The sequence below is a fragment of the Furipterus horrens genome, unplaced genomic scaffold (genome assembly GCF_987537825.1).
Source record: "Furipterus horrens unplaced genomic scaffold, mFurHor1.1.pri manual_scaffold_21, whole genome shotgun sequence".
Classification (NCBI taxonomy): Eukaryota; Metazoa; Chordata; class Mammalia; order Chiroptera; family Furipteridae; genus Furipterus; species Furipterus horrens.
The window spans coordinates 1,462,881-1,486,371 of record NW_028327191.1 but is presented as its reverse complement, the minus strand read 5'-3'; the positions used below and the strand labels follow the sequence as shown (position 1 = coordinate 1,486,371).

At 59.6% G+C, this 23,491-nt stretch overlaps 1 protein-coding gene across 2 annotated transcripts in view; it reads right to left on the bottom strand.

The window, feature by feature from the left end:
* Positions 1-1,925: 1,925 nt before the first annotated feature.
* Positions 1,926-23,491, bottom strand: part of CDC42BPB (CDC42 binding protein kinase beta) — an 81,179-nt gene continuing 59,613 nt past the window's right edge. The window contains exons 18-37 of one of the 2 annotated variants that reach the window (XM_090265616.1): positions 22,992-23,097; positions 21,078-21,226; positions 20,371-20,465; positions 18,690-18,769; positions 15,595-15,684; positions 15,199-15,276; positions 14,012-14,117; positions 13,120-13,256; positions 12,666-12,805; positions 11,390-11,471; positions 10,350-10,566; positions 10,135-10,197; positions 8,616-9,212; positions 6,884-6,981; positions 6,722-6,806; positions 6,486-6,603; positions 6,271-6,388; positions 5,677-5,782; positions 5,509-5,579; positions 1,926-2,127 (exon numbers count right to left, since the gene is read on the bottom strand). In XM_090265616.1, coding sequence (XP_090121742.1) covers positions 1,996-2,127; positions 5,509-5,579; positions 5,677-5,782; positions 6,271-6,388; positions 6,486-6,603; positions 6,722-6,806; positions 6,884-6,981; positions 8,616-9,212; positions 10,135-10,197; positions 10,350-10,566; positions 11,390-11,471; positions 12,666-12,805; positions 13,120-13,256; positions 14,012-14,117; positions 15,199-15,276; positions 15,595-15,684; positions 18,690-18,769; positions 20,371-20,465; positions 21,078-21,226; positions 22,992-23,097 — 2,668 coding nt within the window. In that variant the 3' untranslated portion in view covers positions 1,926-1,995. The remainder of the gene's footprint in view (positions 2,128-5,508; positions 5,580-5,676; positions 5,783-6,270; positions 6,389-6,485; positions 6,604-6,721; positions 6,807-6,883; positions 6,982-8,615; positions 9,213-10,134; positions 10,198-10,349; positions 10,567-11,389; positions 11,472-12,665; positions 12,806-13,119; positions 13,257-14,011; positions 14,118-15,198; positions 15,277-15,594; positions 15,685-18,689; positions 18,770-20,370; positions 20,466-21,077; positions 21,227-22,991; positions 23,098-23,491) is intronic. The other variant, XM_090265617.1, reaches the window with a different exon arrangement.

The window sequence follows — 23,491 nt, the reverse complement described above, 5'->3', positions numbered from 1 at the left end:
CAGGGCACAGACGGCAACCTGGGGGCCAACACCTAACCTGTCCGACCAGAAGCCTGGCTAACCACTGACCCCCCAGCCGCTGGCCAAGCATGTCCCTGCTTATTTCTCCGTTTCCCCAGCTGCTGTGATTTCATGTGTCTCTGAAAGGCCTCATCCGTGCCTCATGCGGTCTCTGCTACTTCCACACCCCAGGAGGCAGGGGAGTGCAGTCTGTTCCCTGGGAGGCCAGGACAGTGGGAGCAGATGGGGCGTGAACCCCTCTGGGTAAACTGTCCAGCCAGTTTGTCTATCTTTCCCACTGTGACCATGAGGACCCCACAGTGAGACAGGCCCCGGTCCTACGTCACGCACTGGTAGAGGGCCGGCATCACAGAGGAATGAGACCGGGGAGCTCCAGGCAGCAGCCATTTGCTGTGGTCCACCCTCTAGCAGGTTCTGTCACTGTCCCCGTCTTACCAGAAACTCACAGAGGGTCTCAACAGGGTCGATATAACCCAGCCCACCACAGCCGCTCCCTGCCCTGGGGATACTGACCCATCAGGGCTGGAGCCCCAGTGTGGCCACCAAACAGCCTCCTGTGAGCACTGCCCAGTGACTGGCCCTGTCCTGTCCCCTAGAGCTGCTGCGGGGCCAGCATGCATGTGGGTGGACAGGGTTCTCTGCCATTCTAGGCCAGAAGCTGTCCCTACACAGCTTCCCTTGAGGTGGCCCCTCAGCACAGCCTTGGCAGGAGAGCATTCCTGTTCCAAGGCCAGTCCAGCCCCATGGGCACAAGCGCCTTTTGCATGACCCCCCAGGGAAATGATCCAAAATGGCTCACTGCATTTGGGGGCAGGGCACTTCCAGCACGAGGCACTGCTGGGGGTGTCCAGAAACAGGTGACAGATCACGACATTCAGACAAACCACTGAAAACTTTTAAATTGCCATCTTATGCTTTATTGACACGTAAATTGTTCAAAAATGTTCTCACGATTCAATAATTACAAAGACTCAGACTTACATTAAAAAAGTAGAAACAACCCCAGCAGGCGCCAGCCCCAGCAGAAGGCCCCGGGGCGCAGGGCACGAGCAGGGGCCGGTGTGACACCCACAAGCAGGCCAGTGTGCCTGTTACTCAGTGCCAGCTCCAGGTAAGTGCATGTCTTCAGCAGCATCTCTGAGGACGCTGACCGGGGACAGCAGAGGCAGCCCGTCCTGGGCCGAGGCCGAGCCGTGTGTGCCGGCCCGGTGACCACGAGCCTTCACAGGACAGACCGCAGACCCCATCGCTCCCACGTGACAGGCGCCACGGGAGGGACACAGTGCAGGGCTCAGTGCGTCTGCACGGTCCACGTGGGTCTAATCTCGGGCTCCACGCAGGGAGTGGGCGGCGGGTGTCCTGGCTGCACGACACCCGCTTTTATGCAGGAGGCAGAGCTGGGAAGCAGGTGGGGAACGGCACAGCCGACTTCACAGTAGTAGATACTGGTGACACTTGGTGGTTGTGACTGGGGAGGGACTGACACACAGGGGACCCAGGGCAGGGCGGGCATCACTCCTAAGGGGCCTGCGTCCATGGCTGAGTAAGAAGGTCCCACGCTTGCCTCTGTCTGCAGAAGTCTGGTGACACTGGCTGAGACAGCTCCCTAACTCTTCTCCTACAGGCCGAGCCAAGTCTCAGGAAGAGGGCCAGGCAGACCTGCGCCGGGGCCACCGGGGTCTCTGAGCAGGCGGCCTGGGTGGGGCCCCAGGCACCTCCTCAGCTTGTTCTGGGCTGAGGGGCTGCCTGGCCCTTCGTGTGCAAAGGGGGCGATGTCCTCTCACCGCTGTGCGGACGGAGGGCCTGGTCTCCTGCCCTGAACAGCGTGGCATGAAACTGGCTGTGTTATAATAAAGGTTCTTCATCTCTGTATCTACACGCCGATTCTACGTTTCCCTGGACAACACTGGAGGGTCAGCTCAGTCTTGGCACTGGCGTCGGAGCCTCGCCCGGCTCCCCGGCCCCGCGGCGGCTTCAGGCGTCGTAGGCCGGCTGCTCCGGGCCCTCCAGGGGCAGCTGGCTCCTGTGAGGGGAGGTGGGGCTCGGCGGGCCGCTGGGGTTGGAGCTGTTGGACGGGGTCGAGTGTTTGGTGGAATCCGAATCAGGCTGTTAACACAAAGAGGGGGAACGACATGAGCCCCATCGCCCTGGGCCTGCATGGGGGTCGGGGGTGGGCGTGCTGCCCAGCCCAACGTGGGCGTCTGTGGGGGCGGCTCTGGCAACTGCCTTCTCCTGGGACAAGGACTTGGAAAGACATTTCTCCAAGTGGCCACCAAGCAGATGAGAGACGCTTGGTAGCAGTGACCAGCAGGGAGATGCACATCAAAGCCACCAGGATGGGCCCCTGCACACTTGCTAGCACCGCTGGCACGTGACATGGCACAGCCGCTGCGGAAAGCGGTTTGCTGGGTCTTCCAAGGCTGAAGAGGAATCACGTGGCCCAGTGATCCCCCTCCCAAGCACGCGCGCAAGAGAAGTGAGAGCCGTGCTCAAACACCCCCCACACGCGGTCCTTGCAGCACCGCCCGGGACAGCCAGAAGGGGGCAGCACCCCGCGCGGTCTCCCACAGACCGGCCCGCACATGGACCGCGGCGCCCTGGACAGCGGGGACGCCCAGCGAGGAGGAGCGGCCCGCAGACGCACAGCGGCGCCCCTAGAGCCTCCGGACGCAAGTGCTCAGGGGAGGAGCCCGCCGGCCCAGGACAGGCAGCCCCACTGAGGAAAGGCAGGCTAGCGGCTGCCGGGGCTGGGGAAGGGGGACGAGGAGGAGAAGCTACTTAGTTGTGGGGTGATGGGAATGTTCTGAATAGTTAGAGCTGGTGGTTGCACAACACTGAACGCACTGCACAGCCACCAGCTGCTCACCGGAAGACGATGCCGTGCCTGACTCAAGGGCTCCACATCCCCCGTGAGGAACGCCAGCCTGGGACGCGTGATCTGAGTCTCAAGACAAACCCAAACCCAGGAGGACGACGTTGCCATCGTGCCAAAGAATGGCTGAGGCCTGTCACAGGAGAGGGCAGCTAAGTGGGACATGGGAGCCTGGAGAGGGCCCTGCACCGAGGCCAGTGTGGTGAGGACACCTGGGGGCACCCTCTGTCCATCGGAGCTGCACTGGGCTGGCTCTGACTTGGGAGGGGCTTGCTACAAGCGGCCCACTGACAGTTCCGGTAGTGTGCGTGTGCACTGCACACCTGTGTTCACACACACCTGTCTATCTGTCCCTGGGGAGACAGGGGTGGCTGGGACAGAAGTGGGGGAATGCAGTTCACCCAGTTCAAAAATTAGACAAGCCTCAACAAAGGCATATTTTGCAAGGGAACTACAGTTTCCAAAACAAATTCAAAGTCATGAGCGAACAAAGGCTGGACGCAGCCGGAAGGAGACCGAGAGGGCTGCTACGTGCAGCCCGACCAGACTGCACCCTGGGCCTGAGCGTCCCAGAGGCCACCAAGGGACACGGGGTGGACAGAACCCAGGGGACGGTGGGAGGCGCGCGGTGAGCCTCTGTGCTCTCAGGGTTCTTCATTCCACTAGTTTTGTAATTTTTCTGGAAGTTTGAAAATTTTCAAAATAGAAAGTTGAGGGTAAAGTAAAAAAAAAAACAAAAAAAAAAAACAGGACCTCCCTCTTACGTCCTCAAACCCTATGGACACTGCAGGGGAGGAGCTCCCCACCCCACGGCAACAAGGGACGTGCACTCCCCAAAGCAGCGCTGGGGCTCACGCCGCCCAAGAACAGTGCCGGCCAAGGACGCACAGAAAGGCACAGGCCAACCCGGCCGACAGCCATGACACCCACGCACGGAGCCCGTCAGTGAGCCGAGCAAGAGCCCCACACTTCGGCTGCAGGGGACCATCCCCAGGAAATGTGCTCTGACTGTGACAGCAGGAGGAGGGACGAGGAAGTCACTTTGGAAAACATCTGAAGCATCTGACACACACCTGTCACCCCTCCTCACGCTGGGAAGAGTGGCACTTCCTCAGCCAGGTGAGAGGTGTCTGCAGGGACTGCAGGGACTGCAGGCAGCACAGCCGAGGTGGGACACCTGGGCGGGGACCCGGACCCGCACCCGGGAGAGGCCACTCCCACACACCTGTGCCGCCCCGACTGTGCCCCACACACCTCCCACACACGTTCCCATGGAACAATAGCAAATAGTGGAGACCTGCCACGCTCTCAGACTACACGAGAATTGTAATTTATCGTAACTGAATCAGACCAGCAGACCACGTTGCATGAAAATTAAATGTGAAACAAACACCCTTAGACTCGGAGAAGCATTTGCAACAGGTAACGCCCACGACTCATCCAGTTTCCGTGAACCAGCAAGAGGAAACGCAGCGACTAGGCCACGAGGCGGGGGCAGCCGGGACGCTGGGCCTCGGAGGCAGAAGCGGCTGGTTCACGCTCGGAGGGGTGGCCAGATCCAGGAAGAACCGGACAACACAAGGCCTTGCAGATGCACCTCCTCAGTCCCGCGCTGGCTGAAGCACCCCAGAGCGCAGGAGTGTTTCGGGGAGCAGTGGGCAGGGCGTGCACCCCATGCCGCCAGCCTGCAAATCCTCCCGAGGGCACAAAGCCCTGCGCCCACGCCCCTGCTGCCCTCAGCGCCAAACGCTTTTCACCTCATGACCCCATGGGCAGGGGTGCTCTCACTCCATCTTACTGGGGAAACTGAGGCCCTGAGAGGTGCGCTTCATCATGCACAAGAGCAGGGTCTGGAACACCTAGAGGACACCCTGAGCCCAGGGGGTTCCCCACCGTAGCCCCCATCTCTGGCCCCGCATAGCCATTAGAGGAGGAGGAAGCCAGCATGGAAAGCTCTCACGGACACAGGATACGACCTACGGGTTACAAAGAACGCACCTACTGGTCTGTCACGTCTAAGTACGTGAAACTGCACAGGAGCCTGGAGGGAAAAGCTACTTTTTCAGGGAAGGAGGTGCTCATTTCTCAAGCGATGCAGTGACAGCCCCCACCCCACCCCCCGGTCAGCGCCCAGGAGGAGAGCACCACGACCCTCGGTACACCAGGCTCTCGGCAGCACGCTTCCCGGGCGCGCTGGCCTCCGGGCAGCCACGGCTTGGGGCAGGGGGCAGAGGAGCCAGGGACTCGGGAGCAGGGCCCACAAGGAGGCCCGGCACTGGGCTGCGGAAGACCCGGCTGACGGAGGGACTGGCTGCTCAGCCACGCCCGGGAGGGGACTGTCACTCCTGCCCCACAGGTTCAGGGCCAGAGCCACTCTGCCCCTCCCTCAGCACAGCCCTGAGTCAGGAGTGCAGAGCTGCAGAGCTGCCGGTGACAACCGCCCAGGTCCCAGTAGTCAGGCTGCGCTTCCTTCCGCGGGAGGTGACTTGGCTGCACCCCCGCCCCACCCTGGGCCCCACGTGGCCGCTCCAAGGGAGATGAAGCATCTTCTGCAAAAAGCAGCCCTTGGGATTCTCCTCCCCATGGGCTGAGGGCCCTCAGCGGGCAGGACGTACCTCTTTATCAAAGTCCTGGTCGGGATCAGACATGCTTCTCAGAGGCATGGCTGCGCTGGGCTCGGACCCACCTAGGGCACAAGGACACCCTCGTCTCAGGGAAAGGGCCCCAGCTGCAGGGTGAGCCGGAGCCCCAGCCACCCAACCCGCCCAACCCGCCCGCGGTACCTGACGTCGGCCACGAGACGTAGGGCTTGTTCCTGGGCGGAGGCTGCCGGGTCAGGCTGCCGGCAGCAGGGCCGGGCCTCTCCTCCGGGGCCGGGGGCACAGCGCTCTGGCAGAGAAGACAGCGTGTGAGCACAGGGCGCGTGCCGGCGGGGCTCCAGCCACCAGGTCTGCAACCAGGCCCCAGCCGGGCAGGGCCGGCTCTCACGGCAACATCAGCTAAGTTTTGAGCTAACAGTTGGCAACAGTAATTTTAGACCAAGTTGACGCCTATAGAACATCCATATTTTTAGAGTGAAAAAGAAATATGTTATCCGCTCACACTAAGACGTTATTTAGAAATTGTTTCTGATAGCTAGTTTTGTCACGAAACATGAATAGTCACTGAACAATTCTAAGTGCCCCAGAAAGACACTCCCAGCACAAGGGACGGATTGGGTCACCACCCTGGGGTTGGGGCGCCTAAGGAGTTCCATCCCAGACCCGGGCGCCAGGTGTTTTGGGTCCGCTCAGAGCACGGGGGGCTGGCGGGATGGCAGCAGGTGTGCCCAGGGGCCGGGGCGGAGGCAGCAGGGCGGGGCATCCCCAAGGGCTCACCAGAGGCAGGTCCATGAGCACCTGCATCCCATCGCCAGGGCCCATGTGGGCCACATGGTTGAAGTTGGTCGGGTTGGATATCATTTTAGATCTCAGTTCTGGGTCTCTAAGCATCTCCCTGGGAAAAGAAGGTATTTTTGGATTTATGAACGTGGACCACCGTCTGGGCCCTGACGCGGTGCCGCCCACAGCAAGGCTGTGGTTCCGGCTCTCACCGCCGCTGCTGCAGCCTCTCCTCCTCCGGCACCTTGAAGACAAACCGCCTCTTGCTCCTAGTCCGCAGCATCTGCTTCCTGCTGTTGTCGGAGGTGTCGGGCACGTTCAGCACCGCTCCTGCCGGAGTGAGGAAGGACGCCCACGGTTACTCGTGGGCCCTGTGTGCTGGGCGGGGACGGCATTGCTGCCACCAGCAAGGCCTCCCCTTCCCCTCCTCCTGCAGAGAAAAGCGCACCTGAGGACTTGCTCTTGAAGTAGATGAGGCGGGGAGGCTCGCAGTTGAGGAGGTTGAGGGTTCCTTCCAAGTTCAGTGGTCTGATCTGTCGGAAACCACAGAGGGATTGCAGCCGCGGCCTGCGCCCAGCAGGAGGGAGCCGCCCGCCGGCCCGGGCCTTACCCTCCGCAGGCCAATGGTCTGAACCCACTCCATGGTGTGCACGTCGAAGACGTCCACACCGTACTCGCTGTACACTGTGACGTGCGAGGGGCTGCAACCTGGCGCAGACGGAGCAAAGCACGGTGAGGAAGCAGCGTGGCCCGGGCCTGTGCCTTCCACCCCAGGGCAGCGGCAGCAGAAGCCACGCGGGCCTCGGCCCACGTGGAGGCGGGGCTGCCCGCAGACACGTGCCCAGCACGGCCAAGCCGGCGCTTCACCGGGACTGCTGTGACTGCCCGCACGGAGACCCCGCAGTGCACAGGCTCTTCGGTTCAGCCTTCTGTGACCATTCCTGCCGAAGCCGATTACCTGAGGCTCGGCACATGAATTCAGTGTGGGGCCGAATGCATTCCGTGAAGGAAATTCCTTCTGTGAGATGCCAAGGAGTCAGGTTTCGGGGTGAATATTTAAACACACAGAAACCACTGCCTAGCTCTGGGTGGCAGCCCCACCCCCCCAGAGCCCCAGAGGACTGGCAGGGTGGCAGTGGCACCCCCGCAGCCTGTACCACACGCGGGAATGTGACAGTCCTGGGACAACTCCTCCCTGCTCATCCCAAGTGCTGGCGCCCATCAGCGGCAACGGAAAAGCCATCTAATGGACCAAAGAGACTGCAGCCCAAGGACCTCTGGCCCACCTGGCGTGAGGCTCAAGGGGACCCCCACATTAGAACAGCAGGAAACACACCCGCCAGAGCGCCAGCACTGACTGCATGTGCTCCTCGCTGTCCACGGGGACCCAGGAGTCTGGGCTCTGTGGGTCCCTCTTTCTCTTCCAGCGGAGAAGAGCCTGCTGCGCAGGGGCCTGTCCCTACACTGCTGCCTGCAAGGATGGCAAGGCGCGGCAGGGAGGGGACAGGGCTGCCCCGGGAGCGGGCTCTGGGCTGCCTGCATGGCCCCAGCCCCAGCCGAGGGGTGACGAGTCAGGACACACCCAGCGAGGCCCAAGAACCAACGGCGGGCGGAGCCGCTCACCGGCCTGCGCTCCTGGTCCCAACACCCTGGGGTCCCTGCCAGCCCAGCACAGCCAGCAACAAGGCAGACAAAAGGGTACGTTTTTAGATGACTAAGGAAAAATATGACACCCACCTCCCACCCCATAACCCCACTTCTGCTGCCTCTGGTTCTGTCTGACCTCTGGGGGACAGTGCAGGCTGCCCACCCCTCCCGTGGTGGCCTGCTGAGGTGTAGGGACTTCAAAAAGTGACGAGACGGCAGGCTGGCAGCAACCCAGGGAGCCCAGGCCCCGGGGCCTCCGTGACTCCTGCCAGTGCCACCATGCATGCCAGAAGCCCCTTCAACCACACTGGCTAACTCCGCTCTCCTCCAGAACAGCTCCCGCCTCCCAGGACAGTATCTGTTCCCAGAGGAACTGCCACCCAGACACAGGAACGACATTGCTCCTGGCTCCCTGAACACCTTCAGCTTGTTCCGTTACTGTGTGAGTTTACAGACGACCGCCATGTGCAGGCAGGCTGGTGAGTGGGAAGGGGGCCTGTGACCCCCGCAAACCCATGCCCAGCGACCTGAGCTCGGAATCGGAACCACGTCCTGTGGCAGAACCGCGGGGCCCACCCCTCCTGGTGCCTCCCTGGCTCCCCGGCTGAGGGAGCCGGAGACAAACTGCAGCAGGACCCACAGGGTGACGGGTGAGGACAGCGGCGGGGCCACGGCCACGGAGAACGTATACATACTGCAGGCGACGGGCACCGCGGGCCACATGAGCTCCTGCGTGCGCGACCTCCGGCCTTGCGGGTCCACGTACAGCCCCATGTGGCTGAAGCAGAGCAGGAACTCCTCGCTTGCGAGTTCCACAGCGCAAAGGGCGTCGAAAGGCTGTTGCGACAGGAACGCAAGCGAGGGGTCGCTGGGGTTGACCAGGGTCAGAGCCTGCCCGTCGCCCTGGGTGCTCAGCAGAGCGAACCCCGAGGGGTAGCCCACACAGAGCCTGTCCTTGAGCGCGGCCATCCACTGCACGGGGCCGGGGGCCACGAGCTCCGCAGCCCTCCTGTGGAAAGGCTTAGTCCTCTGGACCTCGTAGCACAGGACCAGCCGCTTCACGGCCACGAACAGGCAGGTGGCGGCGCCCGTCTTCAGCGCTGCCGTCACCATGAGCTGGCAGCCCTTGGTTTCCGGAAGCTTGATGTCAGCGCTGCTCTCTGTGCCGTCAAAAGCAGACCACGGGCAGAGGTGGACGTGGTGGTTCCGGCCGCAGAGCAGTGCCGCCACCTTCTCCCTGGGCGCGAGCTCAATCTGGTACACCTTCTTGTAGTCGGCCACGCGCACGATCACTGCGGGGAGGGCGGGGCGTGAGGCCGGGGCTCGGCGTCTCCCCCTCGCTCCCAGACGCCTGCAAGCGAAGCCCTGGGAGTGAAGCCCGCCCGCCCTTCGGTGCGCAGTCAGCCCGCAGCGAGCAGCCGGCGCCCTCTCGCCACCCCCGCCGCACTCTGCTTCTGTCCCTTCACACACGACCTTGTAGCCCCTGGTGGATCTGGACCTCCCGTCCGCTCATCACTGATACCAAGAACCCCTGGGTTGAGGCTGGGGAACGAAGGGCCGTTTCCAAGCTCACTGGACCCCTAGACTCTGAGAGCACCCGCCCCTCCCTGTACTCCTGATGCCCTACCTGGAGTGGGGTCTGCACCCAGCAGCAGCCCCCCAACCCCAGGCCACTTGTGTGCGCCCCTCTTCCACAGCCTGCTGTGGGCAGGGACAGCAGCCATCAGGAAGGGCACTGTCCACCCTGGAACAGAGCCGGGTGCAGGGCTCATGCTAGTCCTACCCCTAGTCCTTCTAGAGTCCCACCCCCTTCCTGTCCCTAGATGCAGGGGGTGAAGAGGGGGATGCAGGCGCTTTTGCCTTTTTTCACTGGGAAGAACAAAATGTCAAGATCTGTAGCAAAGGCTCCGCTCAGTGAAGGGCTGGTGGAGGTGCCAGCACAGCCAGGAACAGAGTGAACCTCTCCCCGTGGGAAGCCCTCCCTGCCTGGCTCCCTCTTCACTCCCGCCATTGAGTCACCCACCACCGGGCTGCAGCGGGAGCCACCCTAGGGGGAGGCCACAGGGTGCACGCCAAGGATACTGCATTTGTTGGTGCGAATCATTTTTCCAAGCTGTTGCCCCTCCCCCTCGTTATAAAGTTCTCAGGCAGGGGGAGTTTCCACGCCCAGTGACATGCCTCCACCCCGCGAGATGCCCGATGGGGCCCGCTCACCATCTCGGGTCACCTCGATGACATAGAGCCCCTCTTCCAAGCCGACCGCAACCCTGTCACCATCTGTGGAGAACGCCAAGCCCATCAGTGGCCCACCCAGACTGCCCGCTCCTCAGACCACGGGAGAGCCCGTGGTCCCCACGGCAGCTCTGTGGTGGCCCCGTCACAGCCGAGTCCTCCAGCCCTCACGGGGGCGGCCCAAGGCAGTGACGTACCCAGCACGGCGGCCGTGAGCACGGCCTTGAGCAGCGGCAGCGCGCTGTCATAGGCCTCCTGCGGCACGTGCACCACCTGGTTCCGCAGGCGGTTCTTGTGCAGGATGGAGCGCAGCCCCTCCAGGATCCCCACCCACTTCCTCTTCTCGTTCTCGTTCTCGGTCAGAATCAGCAGCGAGCTGGTCTTAGGAGGCGTCCCCAACAGGGAGGTGGTCACCTTCGTGGCGGAACACAGAGAAGAGCCGTGAGACAACCTGGGGTGCAGGAGGGATGTGGCTCCAGGGCGCCTCCCTCATTCTGAAGGGCCCTCCACACTGTGCCAGGGCCCGCCGGGCACAGGCCCCGCGCCCCGTGCCAGGTTTTGGCCATTCCTGCTCTTGCCAGAACTGTGGGGCGACACCCACTGTAAAGCTGCTTTCCTGAATGATCTCCTCTTAACTAAAAGATTCTCAGAACAGGTCCGCAGACACAAGGACCTCAAACGAAGCCCGCCCCTGTGAGCGCCCAGCGGCAGCCATTTCTGCGTCGTGCACAAGAGCTGCTTTCTGAACACAGATGCAGCTTAGTAAGAAACGACCCACAGGCTCGCCCCTGTCTGTCAGCCGAAACCTGACTGCATTTTATAAAACCCCAAGGAGGAGCGGGGCAGTTCCTTCCCTGACCCACAGCCTCCTGGCCCCATGGCCTCTAAGGTGACCAGGGAGCGGGGCGCCCTGCCCGCCAGCCCAGCGAGAGCGCCCCAGATGGCTGCTGGGAACTCCGCTTTGCTCCAGGCAACCCTGGCAAGTCTCAGGGCACACTGTGGCCAGAGTAACTGTGACGCCAGATGGAAAGAGGAGGGTTGGTGCGGGGAAGCGGGCAGCACTGTGTGCAGGGCAGGGTGAAGGAACGTGGCTCAAGGAAAGGAGGGTGGAGAACTGGGCCTTTCCCGTGGGCACTGGCCTCTCCCACAGCACAGTGACACACTTGGAAGAACTGTTTCATTTTAATCATGATTGTTCATGATTAACAAAAGGTCTCCAAAAACAGAAAAAACATACCCTGAATATACACGGAATATCTCGGCGTGAAGCGTGTATGACATCAGAAGCCAGGACGGAGCTCACCGAGAACTCCTCGTCTCTATGAAGAAACAGAACACTCAGGACACAAGGAAAGCAGCGCACGCCCAGGCCTGTCCTCCGCCCGTGTCAGCTGTCCCACAAGAAAGGACACTTCCACAACAGTTTTCTTTAACGTGAGGCAGCCCCTCGCCTCTTCCCAGACAAGAAAACACTTCCACTGGCAGAACCCAGATGCCTTGCGAAGCCCCAGGGGTTTTGGTGCCAGGGACACTAGGGAAGACGCACCTCCCCCAGGGCCAAGCCACATGGCCCCTGTCCCTCGCAGACTGCCCCTGGTGACAGCCACCAGCCAGGCAGGCCTGTGCTGCTCAGCTATAACCAGCAGCCCACTGGCCGCCCCTCTAAGGACGGGGCTAAAACTTGCTGACCGTGGAAGCCCCATTCCCGACGCCCTCTGAGCCCAGGGCTCGAGTCCAGCATGCTGCCCAGGTGTTCGCCAGTTGCCTCTGCACAGCTCAGCCAGGCCACACTGACACGCACACACACAGCAAGGGACAAGCAGGATCCCCTGGGGACTTTCTAGAACACAGAACCCGTTGTTCACCCTGCCCTGTGCACTGGGGACCCAGAAAGCGGGCACACCGTGGAAGACGCTCTGACCCACCACTGTCAATAGCAGCAGCCACGGCGCCAGAGTTCCCTGGCACCAGAGTTGGGGACTGGGGCTGGGCCCTGGCCAGGTAGGTGCTGGCATATCCCTAGCATCTGCAAGGCCCTCCTGCGTGGCACTGGCCGTGGTGACAGAGGAACAGGAGATGACAGGCCAGGCCCTGCGCCCAGCACGTCCGTGCTTTAGCACGTTCCGTCTGCATAGCCGCCCTCCAGCCTAGTGACACGGGAAGCGGGGAGTTGGAGCCCTGAAGGAAGGAGGGTGCCTGGTTGCCTCCATGTGAGGCTGGGCTGGAGGCTGCTGTCACAAACCGGGTACATGTCAGGCATTCAGACAAGCAAGACGCCTGGTGTTTTCTACTTGTCCTTGGGGCGCGTGGTTTTCCCACGGTAAGTGCGTATCGGGCACATCATTCAGCGCAAAGACATGCAAAGCAGAAGTTTCTGGCCCGCACTCTGAGAACCTGGTTTTGGGACGGCACATGACTCAGGGTGTGAAGGTGGAAACAAGGTCCCAGACTGTCCAGCAGCAAACTCTCGTGCCGGTGGAAGAGGGCGAGTGGGAACCGAGGCGGGCACGCACCTGAGGTCCAGGACCTGGCTGGCGACCACGCCCGGTTGCGTGGACTTCCCCTCCGGCAGGTCGTACAGAAAGAGCTTACAGTCACAGACCACTGCGTAAGCCCGCTGCCAGCCTTTCTTCACCCCTGTGGGCTTTGGGACCTACAGTCAGAAAGGGGCTGCGTGTCACTGGGCCTGCACGGCCACTCACAACCCCATGGGAGCGGGCCCTGGAGCGGCCCGCCCTGGGGGACCTCCTGCAGATGCCATTGGGCCTGCCCCCTGCCCCGCCCAGGCTGGGGGACAGAACCCGGCAATGAACACTGCTGGGGAGGGTCCCACACCCAACAGAAGGTGCCACAGGACAAGGCGGACCTCTGAGCAACCAGGCAGCCCCGGCTCTGCCACCGGGGCGTGCCCGAGGCACGAGGGCACAGTGGCCTTCAGACGGCACTGCCCGGCGGGGAGGGCCCTACCTTCACGTAGCCCTTGTAGGCGGTCCCGACGCCCCGCTGCACGTCCACGCCAAGGGGCCGCTTGGCCTGCTCGGGAGGGATGGGGCACACCTGGGGGGCGCTGTCCCGGCAGGACACATGGCAGGCGAACGAGCACACTACAAACGCAAGGGGACCGCGTCAGGGACATGTGCCTGCAGCAGGCCACCAGGGCTCTCCGTGGCCGTTTCTCCTCTACAGCTCAGCGACTCGCGTGACGACTTCTCAGTGTGCTCACAGCAGCATGACGGGAAAGACGGCCACAAAGCCGGACCTCTCGTTCTCCCACGTTGTGACGTCTCAAATCACCCAACAAGAAACAACCGGGTGCCTGCGACAGGGCTACGGGGCGGTGACGCACGGGGCCTGGCAGCCAGTCAGGCCGGCACAGCCAAGCAGCGGCAGGAAAGGCGTGTGCCGTCACGGGAAGCGACCGCACAGGGACCTGCGGAGCGCTCTGCCCGCTGACCGGCCCCAGCGGCTGCCTGCACGGTGTGGGTCACGGTGCCACATGTTGAGAGTGGCACCAGCCCAGGGCCAGGGCACGGCACAGCTCAGAACGCGGACAGTGGTCACAGGGAGAGGACACAGACGGAGGGGCTTTTCTCGAGGATGCGACAGGGGAGGGCCTTTCACTCTCTGCTGCGGCCAATTTCCCAGGGTGACCGTGCGCACGGCCCACCTGTGACCAACTGCTGATGGATGGGCGCCCCGGGCCACTGAGCCTGCGGCCGCAGCCAGGACCGAGGAGCGACAGGACGGGAGGACAAGAAGCTGCTCTCAACCTGCTCACCCTGGGCTTCACGGCAGCCCCCACCCCCACCCCCCGCCGCGCTCCCGGGAAGGCGACCCCGCGTGGCCGGCGGACACTCACCGTCACAGGCGTAGCCCTGGCGGAGGAGCCCCACCATCAGGGAGGTGCAGTGGTTGCACTGGGTGGGGCTGGAGAAGGACCTGATGCTGAACTGGTGCGCTTTGGGCTGCAGGGGGAACACCGAGAAGGTAAGCCGCGTTCTGAGGAGGAGCTGGGTTTACACCTCGGGCACCAGCTGGGGCAAGCGTGGTCGTGGGCAGTGCTATGCGGACACTCGGTGCACAACACCCCCCCGGGAGCCTGAGCCAAAAACGCGCCCCCGTGTGCTCCCTTCAGAGAGAAGCCGGGCAACAAACGAGGCCGGCGGCAGGCACAGTGGGGGCGTGGCTACCCTGAGCTCTGGAGTAAACCCCTGACCTCTGCGTGGCTCTTGGGGGCCACTCAGGGCCACGCTCCCACCCAGGGCAGCCCTCCCACAGGACACCGGCACCCCTGTTCCTATCAGCGGGCACGGCGAGGCCACTGGAGAGGCGGGCTGCACACAACACGGGAGGGGGCGTCCATGAGGCTCACGCTGCAAGTCAACCGTTACCACTCAGGGAGCCTGGCACAGAGCAGGAGGGACCAACACGGACCCCAGGGCTCAGCTGCCCGACCTGCCTCTGTGGGGACGGAGTCCCGCAGCACAGCCGAGGCTCCCGTCTCTGGCTGGCATGGCCCTCAACGGGGAGACCCTGAGAGAGGCCACGTCTACAACCAGAAAAAGGCAAGTCTCTGAAGTGCGTCAGGCCAAGTGCCGTCTAAGCGTGAGACGTGGACCCTGCGACGCCAGGAACAGCCTGGCCTGGGTCGCGTCTGCGTGGACTCGCGTGCACGGCTCTCCAGACACGTCTATGAAAAACACCACGCCACACAGGGCACACGCTGTGTGCTCCCATCCCCTCCCAGCACCACACAGCTGCCTGAGGTTCTATGCCCAGACAGATCAGACACTTCAAAGACACAGAATGGGCAGTCACGCTGCAGAGGGGAATCTGGGTAAACGACATTTTTCAGTGAAAGCACGTTTACACAGCACTGGTTTAATGAAGCAAGCGAGGTCCTGACACTTCCTGGGTCCCACTCTATTCAGAACCAACCGTCAACAGAACGCACGCGCTTACTGTTTCCAGAAATGACGTCTGTCTTTTCTACGTCACAGTCGCCTTCTAAACCAAGAAGGTGCTGCAGGTGAGAGCAAGGCCTACCTTTGGTCCAGCCAGGGCGAGGGCCTGCGAGGTGGGCAGTGGCCCGGCGGGCAGCCTCTGCGAGGCCCGAGCCATGTCCTGGGAGACAAGCAGGGACAGTGAGCACCAGCCCAGCTCAGCGCTGCTCCGCGCGTCAGACCCTGCCCGGGATCACCTCGCTCTCAAACTGATCAATAATGAACGGTTGTGCATTTTTAACCCCCCACATTGCTGAGACACCTGTCCAAGCCCTGCTGTGTAGCTGGCATGCCAACAGTAAATCTGAAAGGCAGGGGGTGCTCAGAGCCGGAACGCAGGGAGGGGGGACTGAGCGAGCCAGCCTTGGACACAGTGTAGCCCGCAGACACGGGTGGGGCGCAGACCGAGGGCGCAGCATGTCACGGGACAACGTCTTACTTCCAGCTGCTCTGTGCCTGCGGCGGCCGACGTCAATGGGGACACTCCTGGCTTTGGAGCCTGTACTTCCTGCTCGCCAGCAGAGCTGTTCTGTGGGAAAAAGGCAAAGAAATAGAGGCAATGAGAGAACTTACTCTGCAGAGTTCAGCCTCTGACGACATGTTCGTTTAAAAAATGCACCCCCCCAGGACCTGAGGCCCCAGGACGGGCTCGCACTCCTGTGGCACCGCGCCGTCAGCTGGCCCCCATCACTCACGGGGCCCTGCCTCCCCTGCTGACCACTGCCCTCGGCACTCTAAGGCTCCTCAGCCTCATTTCGGGGACCAAGAAGAAATTCTAACACCCACAGAGATCTGTGGGCCTATGACCAGGAGAATCCCCTGAGAGTTTTATGACACAGGAAAGCAATGCTTTGTTCTAGCAACTCTAAATGACTTCATAATTTCAAACTGAAGCTAAAGCTTTGAAGCTGATATGAAGCTAAAGCTGCATTCTAAAACCACTTAAAATTGGCCTCACTTTAACGAGTATCCCTGACACTAACATTTCCTCATCAAAGGCTATTACGATGTCCACAGACTCTAACACACCATTCACATGTATAGAAACACTAAGCATGGAGCAGGCAGAAGCACGCCAGAGCACAGACGAGCGTGTGGGAGGCAGCTGCAGGAGCCATTTACAGTGGGACCCGGCGTCCCACAGGAAAGGCCACCCAACCCAATCAGAGACCCTTTGCCACAGTCGTAGTTAATGAGCTTGCCGGCGCGCGCGCGCACACACACACACACACGCCATGCTGCAAGCTCTGGATCTGTGCCCAGCTTCACAAGGGAAAGGCTGGGTCAGTTAGCTAACGACCAAAACGACCAATGTAAGCGCACTTCTCCCACAAACAGGTGTGTTAAGTCAGTCAGAGTTCCATCTTGAGAAAAAATGAACAGGAAAAATTTAAGTAATTTAATTCTCACCACAGAACAGCCTCACTGCTTTGGTTTAGTTGTTAATGGATCAGAAGGATGCAGGCTGAGGGAGGGGCGTCCCTCTGAGCGCGGCTGCCGGGCACAGTGAGAGGCAGGGATGCGCCCGCAGTGACTTACTTCTTCCCCCGAGGCTGGCCGCCAGGACGCAGAGGAGACGGCGGGAGAACAGAACCACCACGCCCCACCCAACAAAAACCTGTGTGAGAGCTCGATTCAATCGTGGTGGCGGACAGTTCCCAGGACCACACAGCGTGCTGAGTGCGGGGGGCGCGGGGGACACGACAGAGTTTCGAGAAGGGGTCACCTCCTAACAGACCCAGCTCGGACCAAGGACAGTTTTTCCCGCAGTAAACGTCCTCTCTACTTAAATCAGGAATTCAAGCGCGCCAGGAAGTAAGCATTCAGAGGCAGGGGTGCTGGCTACAGAGGACAAGGTACAAAGACTGCGGCCTCCACCTCCAGGCTGAACGCTCTAGCGCTGTCCAGTGATGGAGCGTCCGAGCCAGAAACCACCTGCAGAGAGATGGCTGCTCTGTCCCGATGTCACAGAAAAGCTGCCGCCTTTCTGGCCACCTCCACCCTGCTATCAGTCCCAGCCTTCAGTCGCCATAGTGGGGTCTGGCACTGTGGTGGCAGGAAAGGCAACTGAGGGCAACAGCAGGTCTGTGGCGGAAGGTAAGAATGCGGCCCCCGGTGGCTCTGTCTATCTGCTTCTTAAAACTGAGGACTTTATGAGAAGAACTTGCCAACCTCACCAAACCATCTCAGCAGGTGAGCGTGGCAGATGTGTGCCCGGAATGCCGTGAGCACACTGACGCAGGCAAAGATCACGAACCCACTGGTAATGGCTGCCGGTGGACAGCCACCCGCCAGGCACCTGCTGACCGCTCCCTGGGCCTCCCCTGGAGCGGGCTCTGGTGTACCCACCACACCCCAACCAGCAGAGTCAGCATCACCAACCCTGGGCGAACATCTTCCACGAGGCATGGGGCCTGCCCACCTCCTGTGCCCACATCTAACCAAGAGGGCACGTCAGACAAGCCCAGGGCTGGACGTGCCACAGGACAATGGGTCTGAGCGTGACAGAGGCACCCATGTGACAGAGGGGGAGAGGGCGGGGGCAGCAGTCCAGAGTAAAGGAGACTAGAGGCAGAATAACCCCGCGGCCCCTGAGCTCTGGCTGAAGCCCTAGTCAGAGCCACACGGGCCACACCACAGGACATCGCGGCTGCGTGGGGTGGCCTGGCCTCAGGAAACAAGTGCGCTCTGCGTACTCCGGGATCACTGACATCCACAGTTCCCTTCACATCGTTCCGGGAAAGTGCGCGTGTACATGGAGGGGAAAGAGGATGCACGTGTGACAAAATGCCAGGTGGGCGGCGTGTGCTCGCTGTGCTATTCTTTCAACTTTGCTGCAAGTTTACAATTTTCTAAATAAAAAGTTGGAAAACCAACAAAAACAACCAACACCTCGCGCGAGTCTCCTGAAGGAGCCCTGCTTCCACCATTTTTACCTTCTAGCTCGCTTCAAGGGTTGCTAGTGAGGGGCCCCTCCCTGCTGTCTTGGAAAAAGAAGACTGCCACGCTCCCATGGCAGGCCCTTACTGTCAGGCCGCGTGACCAGGCACGTGGGCTCACGCTGCACACAACGGCCGCCTCCTAGGCAGACAGCATCGCCTGCCTGACAGGAGGGGCCGCACTGAGCAACGAAGACTTTGTTATAAGCCACCTCCCTCCACCCATCCCTGACACCCAACAGCAGAGCATTACAGAAGCCACCCAAACGATGATATGACTGACGGCCTCTTCATTTGCTGCAGCGTGAGAACCTGTATTTAAAATTACTCACTCCACAGGCAGAGGCCCATGCAGATGTCTTTTCCCTGAAGATACTGAGCGCTTTCTTAATCAACGTTCACTTAATTCGAGGAAGCCCCTCTGCAAACATTCCAAACACCTGAAATGTCTATAAGTGGCACATGTGACATGCGGGGTCAACGACAGGGTCAGCATGACCGAGGGGAAGCGTCAGGTGTTCCCCAGCGGTGCGCCTGTCAGCCCCTCACGGAACACTGTCAGTTCGCCCCTCATTGTCTGAAAGCAGCTACTTACTCTGCACGTCAGGTCATGGGCAAGAGGTGCCGCGTTGAAGTACTCAAAAATGGAGTCCTGAAAATCCGGAAGTTTGAGGCCTGTGAGGAGGAAACAGTGGATCAGGGTCAAACGTCCGGGCTGCGTCTTAGGCTTAGATGGGGAGACACCCAGTCCCCAAGGCGTTGGGCAGACCTTGCCCAGAGCCGGACAAGCAGAGAACAGAAAGTTCCTTTCAGGGCGCAAACCGGGGGGACTCTGGGAAACCTCTGAGAAGAGCAGGAGCAGGAGGTGATCCACCAGGCAGTAAAATGGGCCCCCGTACGACGTCGGGGAGAAAATCCCGAGTCAGACGCAGGTGCCCAGGAGACTCTCACGCACGTAAGAGGCACGTGAGGTCAGCAGGGACAGGGACTTTCTCACAGCTGGCACTGGACAACCAACCAGCCACAGGAAAAAGGCCAGCTGGATCCCTTCCCCAAACTGTACGCCACCACAAATTCCAAATGGGGCAGCAATCTAAATTTTAAAAAATGAAACCATACATGTATTAGAAGAAAACATGCATGGGTTATTTGAACTGGGGACACAGGAATATTTCCCTATGGCTCAAAAAGGGGGGGAAACCATTAACTTTGACACACACACGAAAAAGATTTTTAAACCCTTATGCCTGCCCCCTCCCCCAAAACCGTTAAAGACAACCTAGGAGAATATCTGCAACGTCTGTCACAAACGCAAGGCTCTAATACTCAAAAAAGCTTCTGAATATTAAGACTCAAAACTTTATTTTTTAAATGGGCAAAAGATACAAATACAAAAGTCATCTATTAAGAACTACAAATAGCCCCTAAATGTATGAAAAGATGCTTGATCTCGCTTTTGATAAGAAAACGCAAACCACGTCTGCCTGGCCATGCGGCTCGCACCAGCCCAGAGCAGGGCCCACGCTGTGCGGGCCGAGCTGCGGGCAGGGCCACAGACAGGCCAGCATCTGCAGCAGAGACCAGCAACCCCGCGGGAGCAGGTGCCCGCTGACCCTCGGACTGGCAGCCCACGCCTGGACATCTATCCCGAAGCGCGCGGAGAACAATGTGAGACGCTGCACACGCTGCTGCTGCGCCCGGCAGCGCGCCGAAACGGCGAGGGTGCAGCGCCTGGCACCAGGCCAACGGGCGGTTACGGAGCGGCCCATGTCATGCGTGGCGGACATGATGTCCCACTATGCTCATATGTACTTGCTCTATATTCTCAAGACAAAGAAAGGACGGATCGACCTAAAATTCTGGGTAACTTTGGGGAAGGGATCATTGAACGTACTCTATTTCAGAATTTTGGCTTTGAAACAACTAACTGCTTTCTTTATGTAATATAAACTATTAAACCTAAAAGAAACAATCTAAAATAAAACCATTTCATTAAAAATGGTTTATATTTGCCCCGGCTGGTGCGGCTCCGTGGACTGAGCGCCGGCCTGCGGACCAGTGTCGCTGGTTCGGTTCCCCGTCAGGACACAGGCCTGGGCTGTGGGCCGGTCCCCGGTTGGGGGCGTGCAAGAAACAACCACACATTTCTCTCCCTCTTTTTCTCCCTCCCTTCTCCTCTAAATATAAAAAAATAAAACCTTTAAAAAAGTAAAAAAATTAAAACAAAAAAAAGTTTTATATTTAAAAAATGCAAAAAACTTGCAATTTTAATTTACCAGTATCTGCTCTAAATTTTTCTTCCATCTTCTTCTTCAGAACTTCCATTTCTTCTAATAGTTCTCTATTTCTGGCTTCTGAATCCTTTAGTTTACTGAAATAAGAAAAGAACCGGCTTTACGTGCAGAGAACAGGCCGTCTGTGTGCTGCTTCCGTGTCAGATGGTGCGGCAGGGGCCGAGCTCCAGGGAAGGTGCCCCAACAAACACTGCTGGGCAGACATGGGCCCCTCCCGCAGGGGCCAGCCCCTCCACTTAGCACGTTATGGACAATACGAACATTTCAATGTTACAAATAGCAAGGATTTTAAAAACCACAGTTTAGAAGGTGCACCTCATGAAGCCCTAATGGAGTGTTGGACATTCCCGATCTCTTTGCGGACCAGTCCTCTGTCCTCTGAGGACACATGGCCCAGCACCTGCCTGAACGCGGGGGTCTGTGGTCCCTGGGCTTTCGTGGAGGGGACAGAGCAAAGCCAGGCTACTGAGGTTACCATCTGGCCTGGATGCGAACAGGCCAGCTCAGAGTGGGGGATCTGCGACCCAACCCGGGCCCTGCACCTAGTTAGTGGGTGTTGCCTGCCTGCGCCCAGCCCAGCACCTGTTAAGTAGGGACCGCGAGGGAGCTGGCCGTGGGGACAGCTCAGGCCATGCCCGAGGCCACCAGGCCCCTGGCTCCTACGTGGAACTGGACTGCAGGACAAGCACCTTTCAAAGGAGAGGTTCGCGTCCTTGACTTTCCTCAGCTCCTCTTGAACAAGCTGCTTGGCGCGGATCTCAGCCTCCAGAGCAGACTGCAGCTCTAGCCGTGCGGACATGTCTAGCTTCTGACTGCGGCGGACTTTCCAAAGGGGATCCTGTAGACATGGGTTCACGTATCAAAAACACATTTTAAGCTACAAATGTAACAAGATTAATGCTAACAAATAAACAATTCATCGTTTTCTTACCTTAAACTCTGATCATCATTTTAAAGATTAACTCTTGGGCATTAACAAAGCCCATGTGCATAGCTGTTCTCTACAGCCTTTATTCTTAGAGGTTTTCTAAAGAATTCACTGTTTTACTTTTTTTGAAGAACCCACTGGATCCTACAATGTAATTTCTATGCGGGTCCACTAGCCTCGTACAAACCTGAGCTGCAGGTGGGACCCTATTTATCTTACTTCCCTGTATCTTGAAACATTGGCGATTTCATCCCCCCAGGGATCACCTCACTCTTCGTCGACTGCTCCTACCCAAAAGAAGACTTAAGCGCTCGGGGAAGGGGGGACGGTGGAGGGACGGAGCAGATGCTGCCACCACGCAGGACCCTGCCGGGCACCGCCCTCTTCCCCTCGCACGCGGTGGCCAGCGCAGCGCATCAGCTCTCAAGGGGAATAAAAGGCCCCCGGAGAGACTCCTGTTAAAGCCGCCGCCATCACTGAGCACAGCGGGGAGTTTCTTGTTTCCCATCCGTCTCAGTGAAGAGAAGACAGCTGACCGAGGGGCCGTCCCCAGCATTCAGTCAGAACGGGGCGCAGGGACCCAAGGCTGCTCTGGTGACATGAACTCGCTCGAATGAGAGAAATCTCAGAGGGTCTCCAGACGACCACGTCCTGGATGAGTTTTCTCACGTCAGTAAGGGAACGATACACCTCTGAGGGAGAGAAGGCACTCCGCCCTCGTCCACTCTGTCCTTCAACAGGAACTGCTTACACAACGTCTTGCGACACCACTGTCAGAAACCCCACACGGCTAAGGGCCTTGTGACGGCACCCTTTCGTCTTCTCTGAGGTCCGGGCCCACCCTTTATTTACTGCAGGTCCTAAGGGCCAGTGTGTATGTAAGCGTGACTGGAAAGACAGCTGAAGTTCACTGATCATTCTAATTGGGGTTATAAATCTAAAACCTAAAAATGAACATGTTTTCCAATTACGGGCCAATGTGGCCATGTTCTTTCCTTCAATAAAATGAGCTGTGCTGTTTCCCGAAGGCCTGATTTCGGTGGCCCAGGGGCAGCAAGGAGCCTGCGGGACGTGACACAAGGCCACCAGCGGCACTGTTAACACTCAACATCTACAAGACACCGGCTCCTGGTTCTCGCGTGATAATGACCCATAACCACATGAGCAGGGGCTGCCCCTTTGGATAAAGATACCTTTAAACCAGGAAAAGCTAAGATAAAAATTTGGTTTACTATGTTTAAGTTGCAGCTAGACTGATAAACTTGTTTCACTGTGACTTTAATCTTATTTCTACATATCATTCACAAAATATTATAACTTACGTGTTTGTAAAAAGTAAAGGGGACCCAGAAAAATGGAGATGAGAGGGAACTGGGCCGAGAGGGGTCCCCTGAGCCCCAAGCCTGCCACGCTCCCAGGCGCGCGGAACACAGACCGCTGGCTGGCTGGTCCCGTTAACAGTAAAGCACCTCCCGAGGGCAGATGCGATCCTGCTACCTGGCACCCTCTCCAGGGCCCCGCACGCGATGTCACGGCTGAACGAGTGCGCCGTGCCAAAGCCAGTCTCCCGGTGACATGCTGCTTTCCCACCAGAACGACCCGTGTGGCACGTTAACTGCTAAAGCCACTGAGGAGTCCCCTGGTGATAAACCCGCGGGCTCAGGACGCGACCCACCAGTGTCCTTGAACCCAGGCTGGAGCTCCTCAAGGTCTCGAGCTCTTCAGTCATTTTAGAAGCAAGAGCCTGAAGATAGCCCCGCGCATCTTTCTCGTCGCTGACCCTGCAGGAGGGAACGTGGCCTGTGAGTGCCAGGAGCCAAAGAGGACAAATGTGTCTCACCTCCCTCAGGACCCAGCGACCCAGCACCTATCTCTGGACACAAGTCCCCCCGGCAAAAGTGCCCTCAGGCAGAGGCCAACCCGCCCGCTCCTTTGGTCTCCTGTCCTGGTGCCTCCGCCTCACAGAGCACACGTGTCCCTGCAGAGCCCGACCCACGCCCTCCGTGACCGGGGCCCTGCTTCTCCACCTTTAGGCCCCTGTGACAGACACAGGCAGGACTGCTGCCCCCAGACCACAGTGACGTGGGGGCACAGCGGTGAGACCGACAGCGGGACCTCATAGCAGCGCCGTGAGGAGCAAAGGACAGCGGCCCGGAGGCGGGGGGTAGGGGGGGT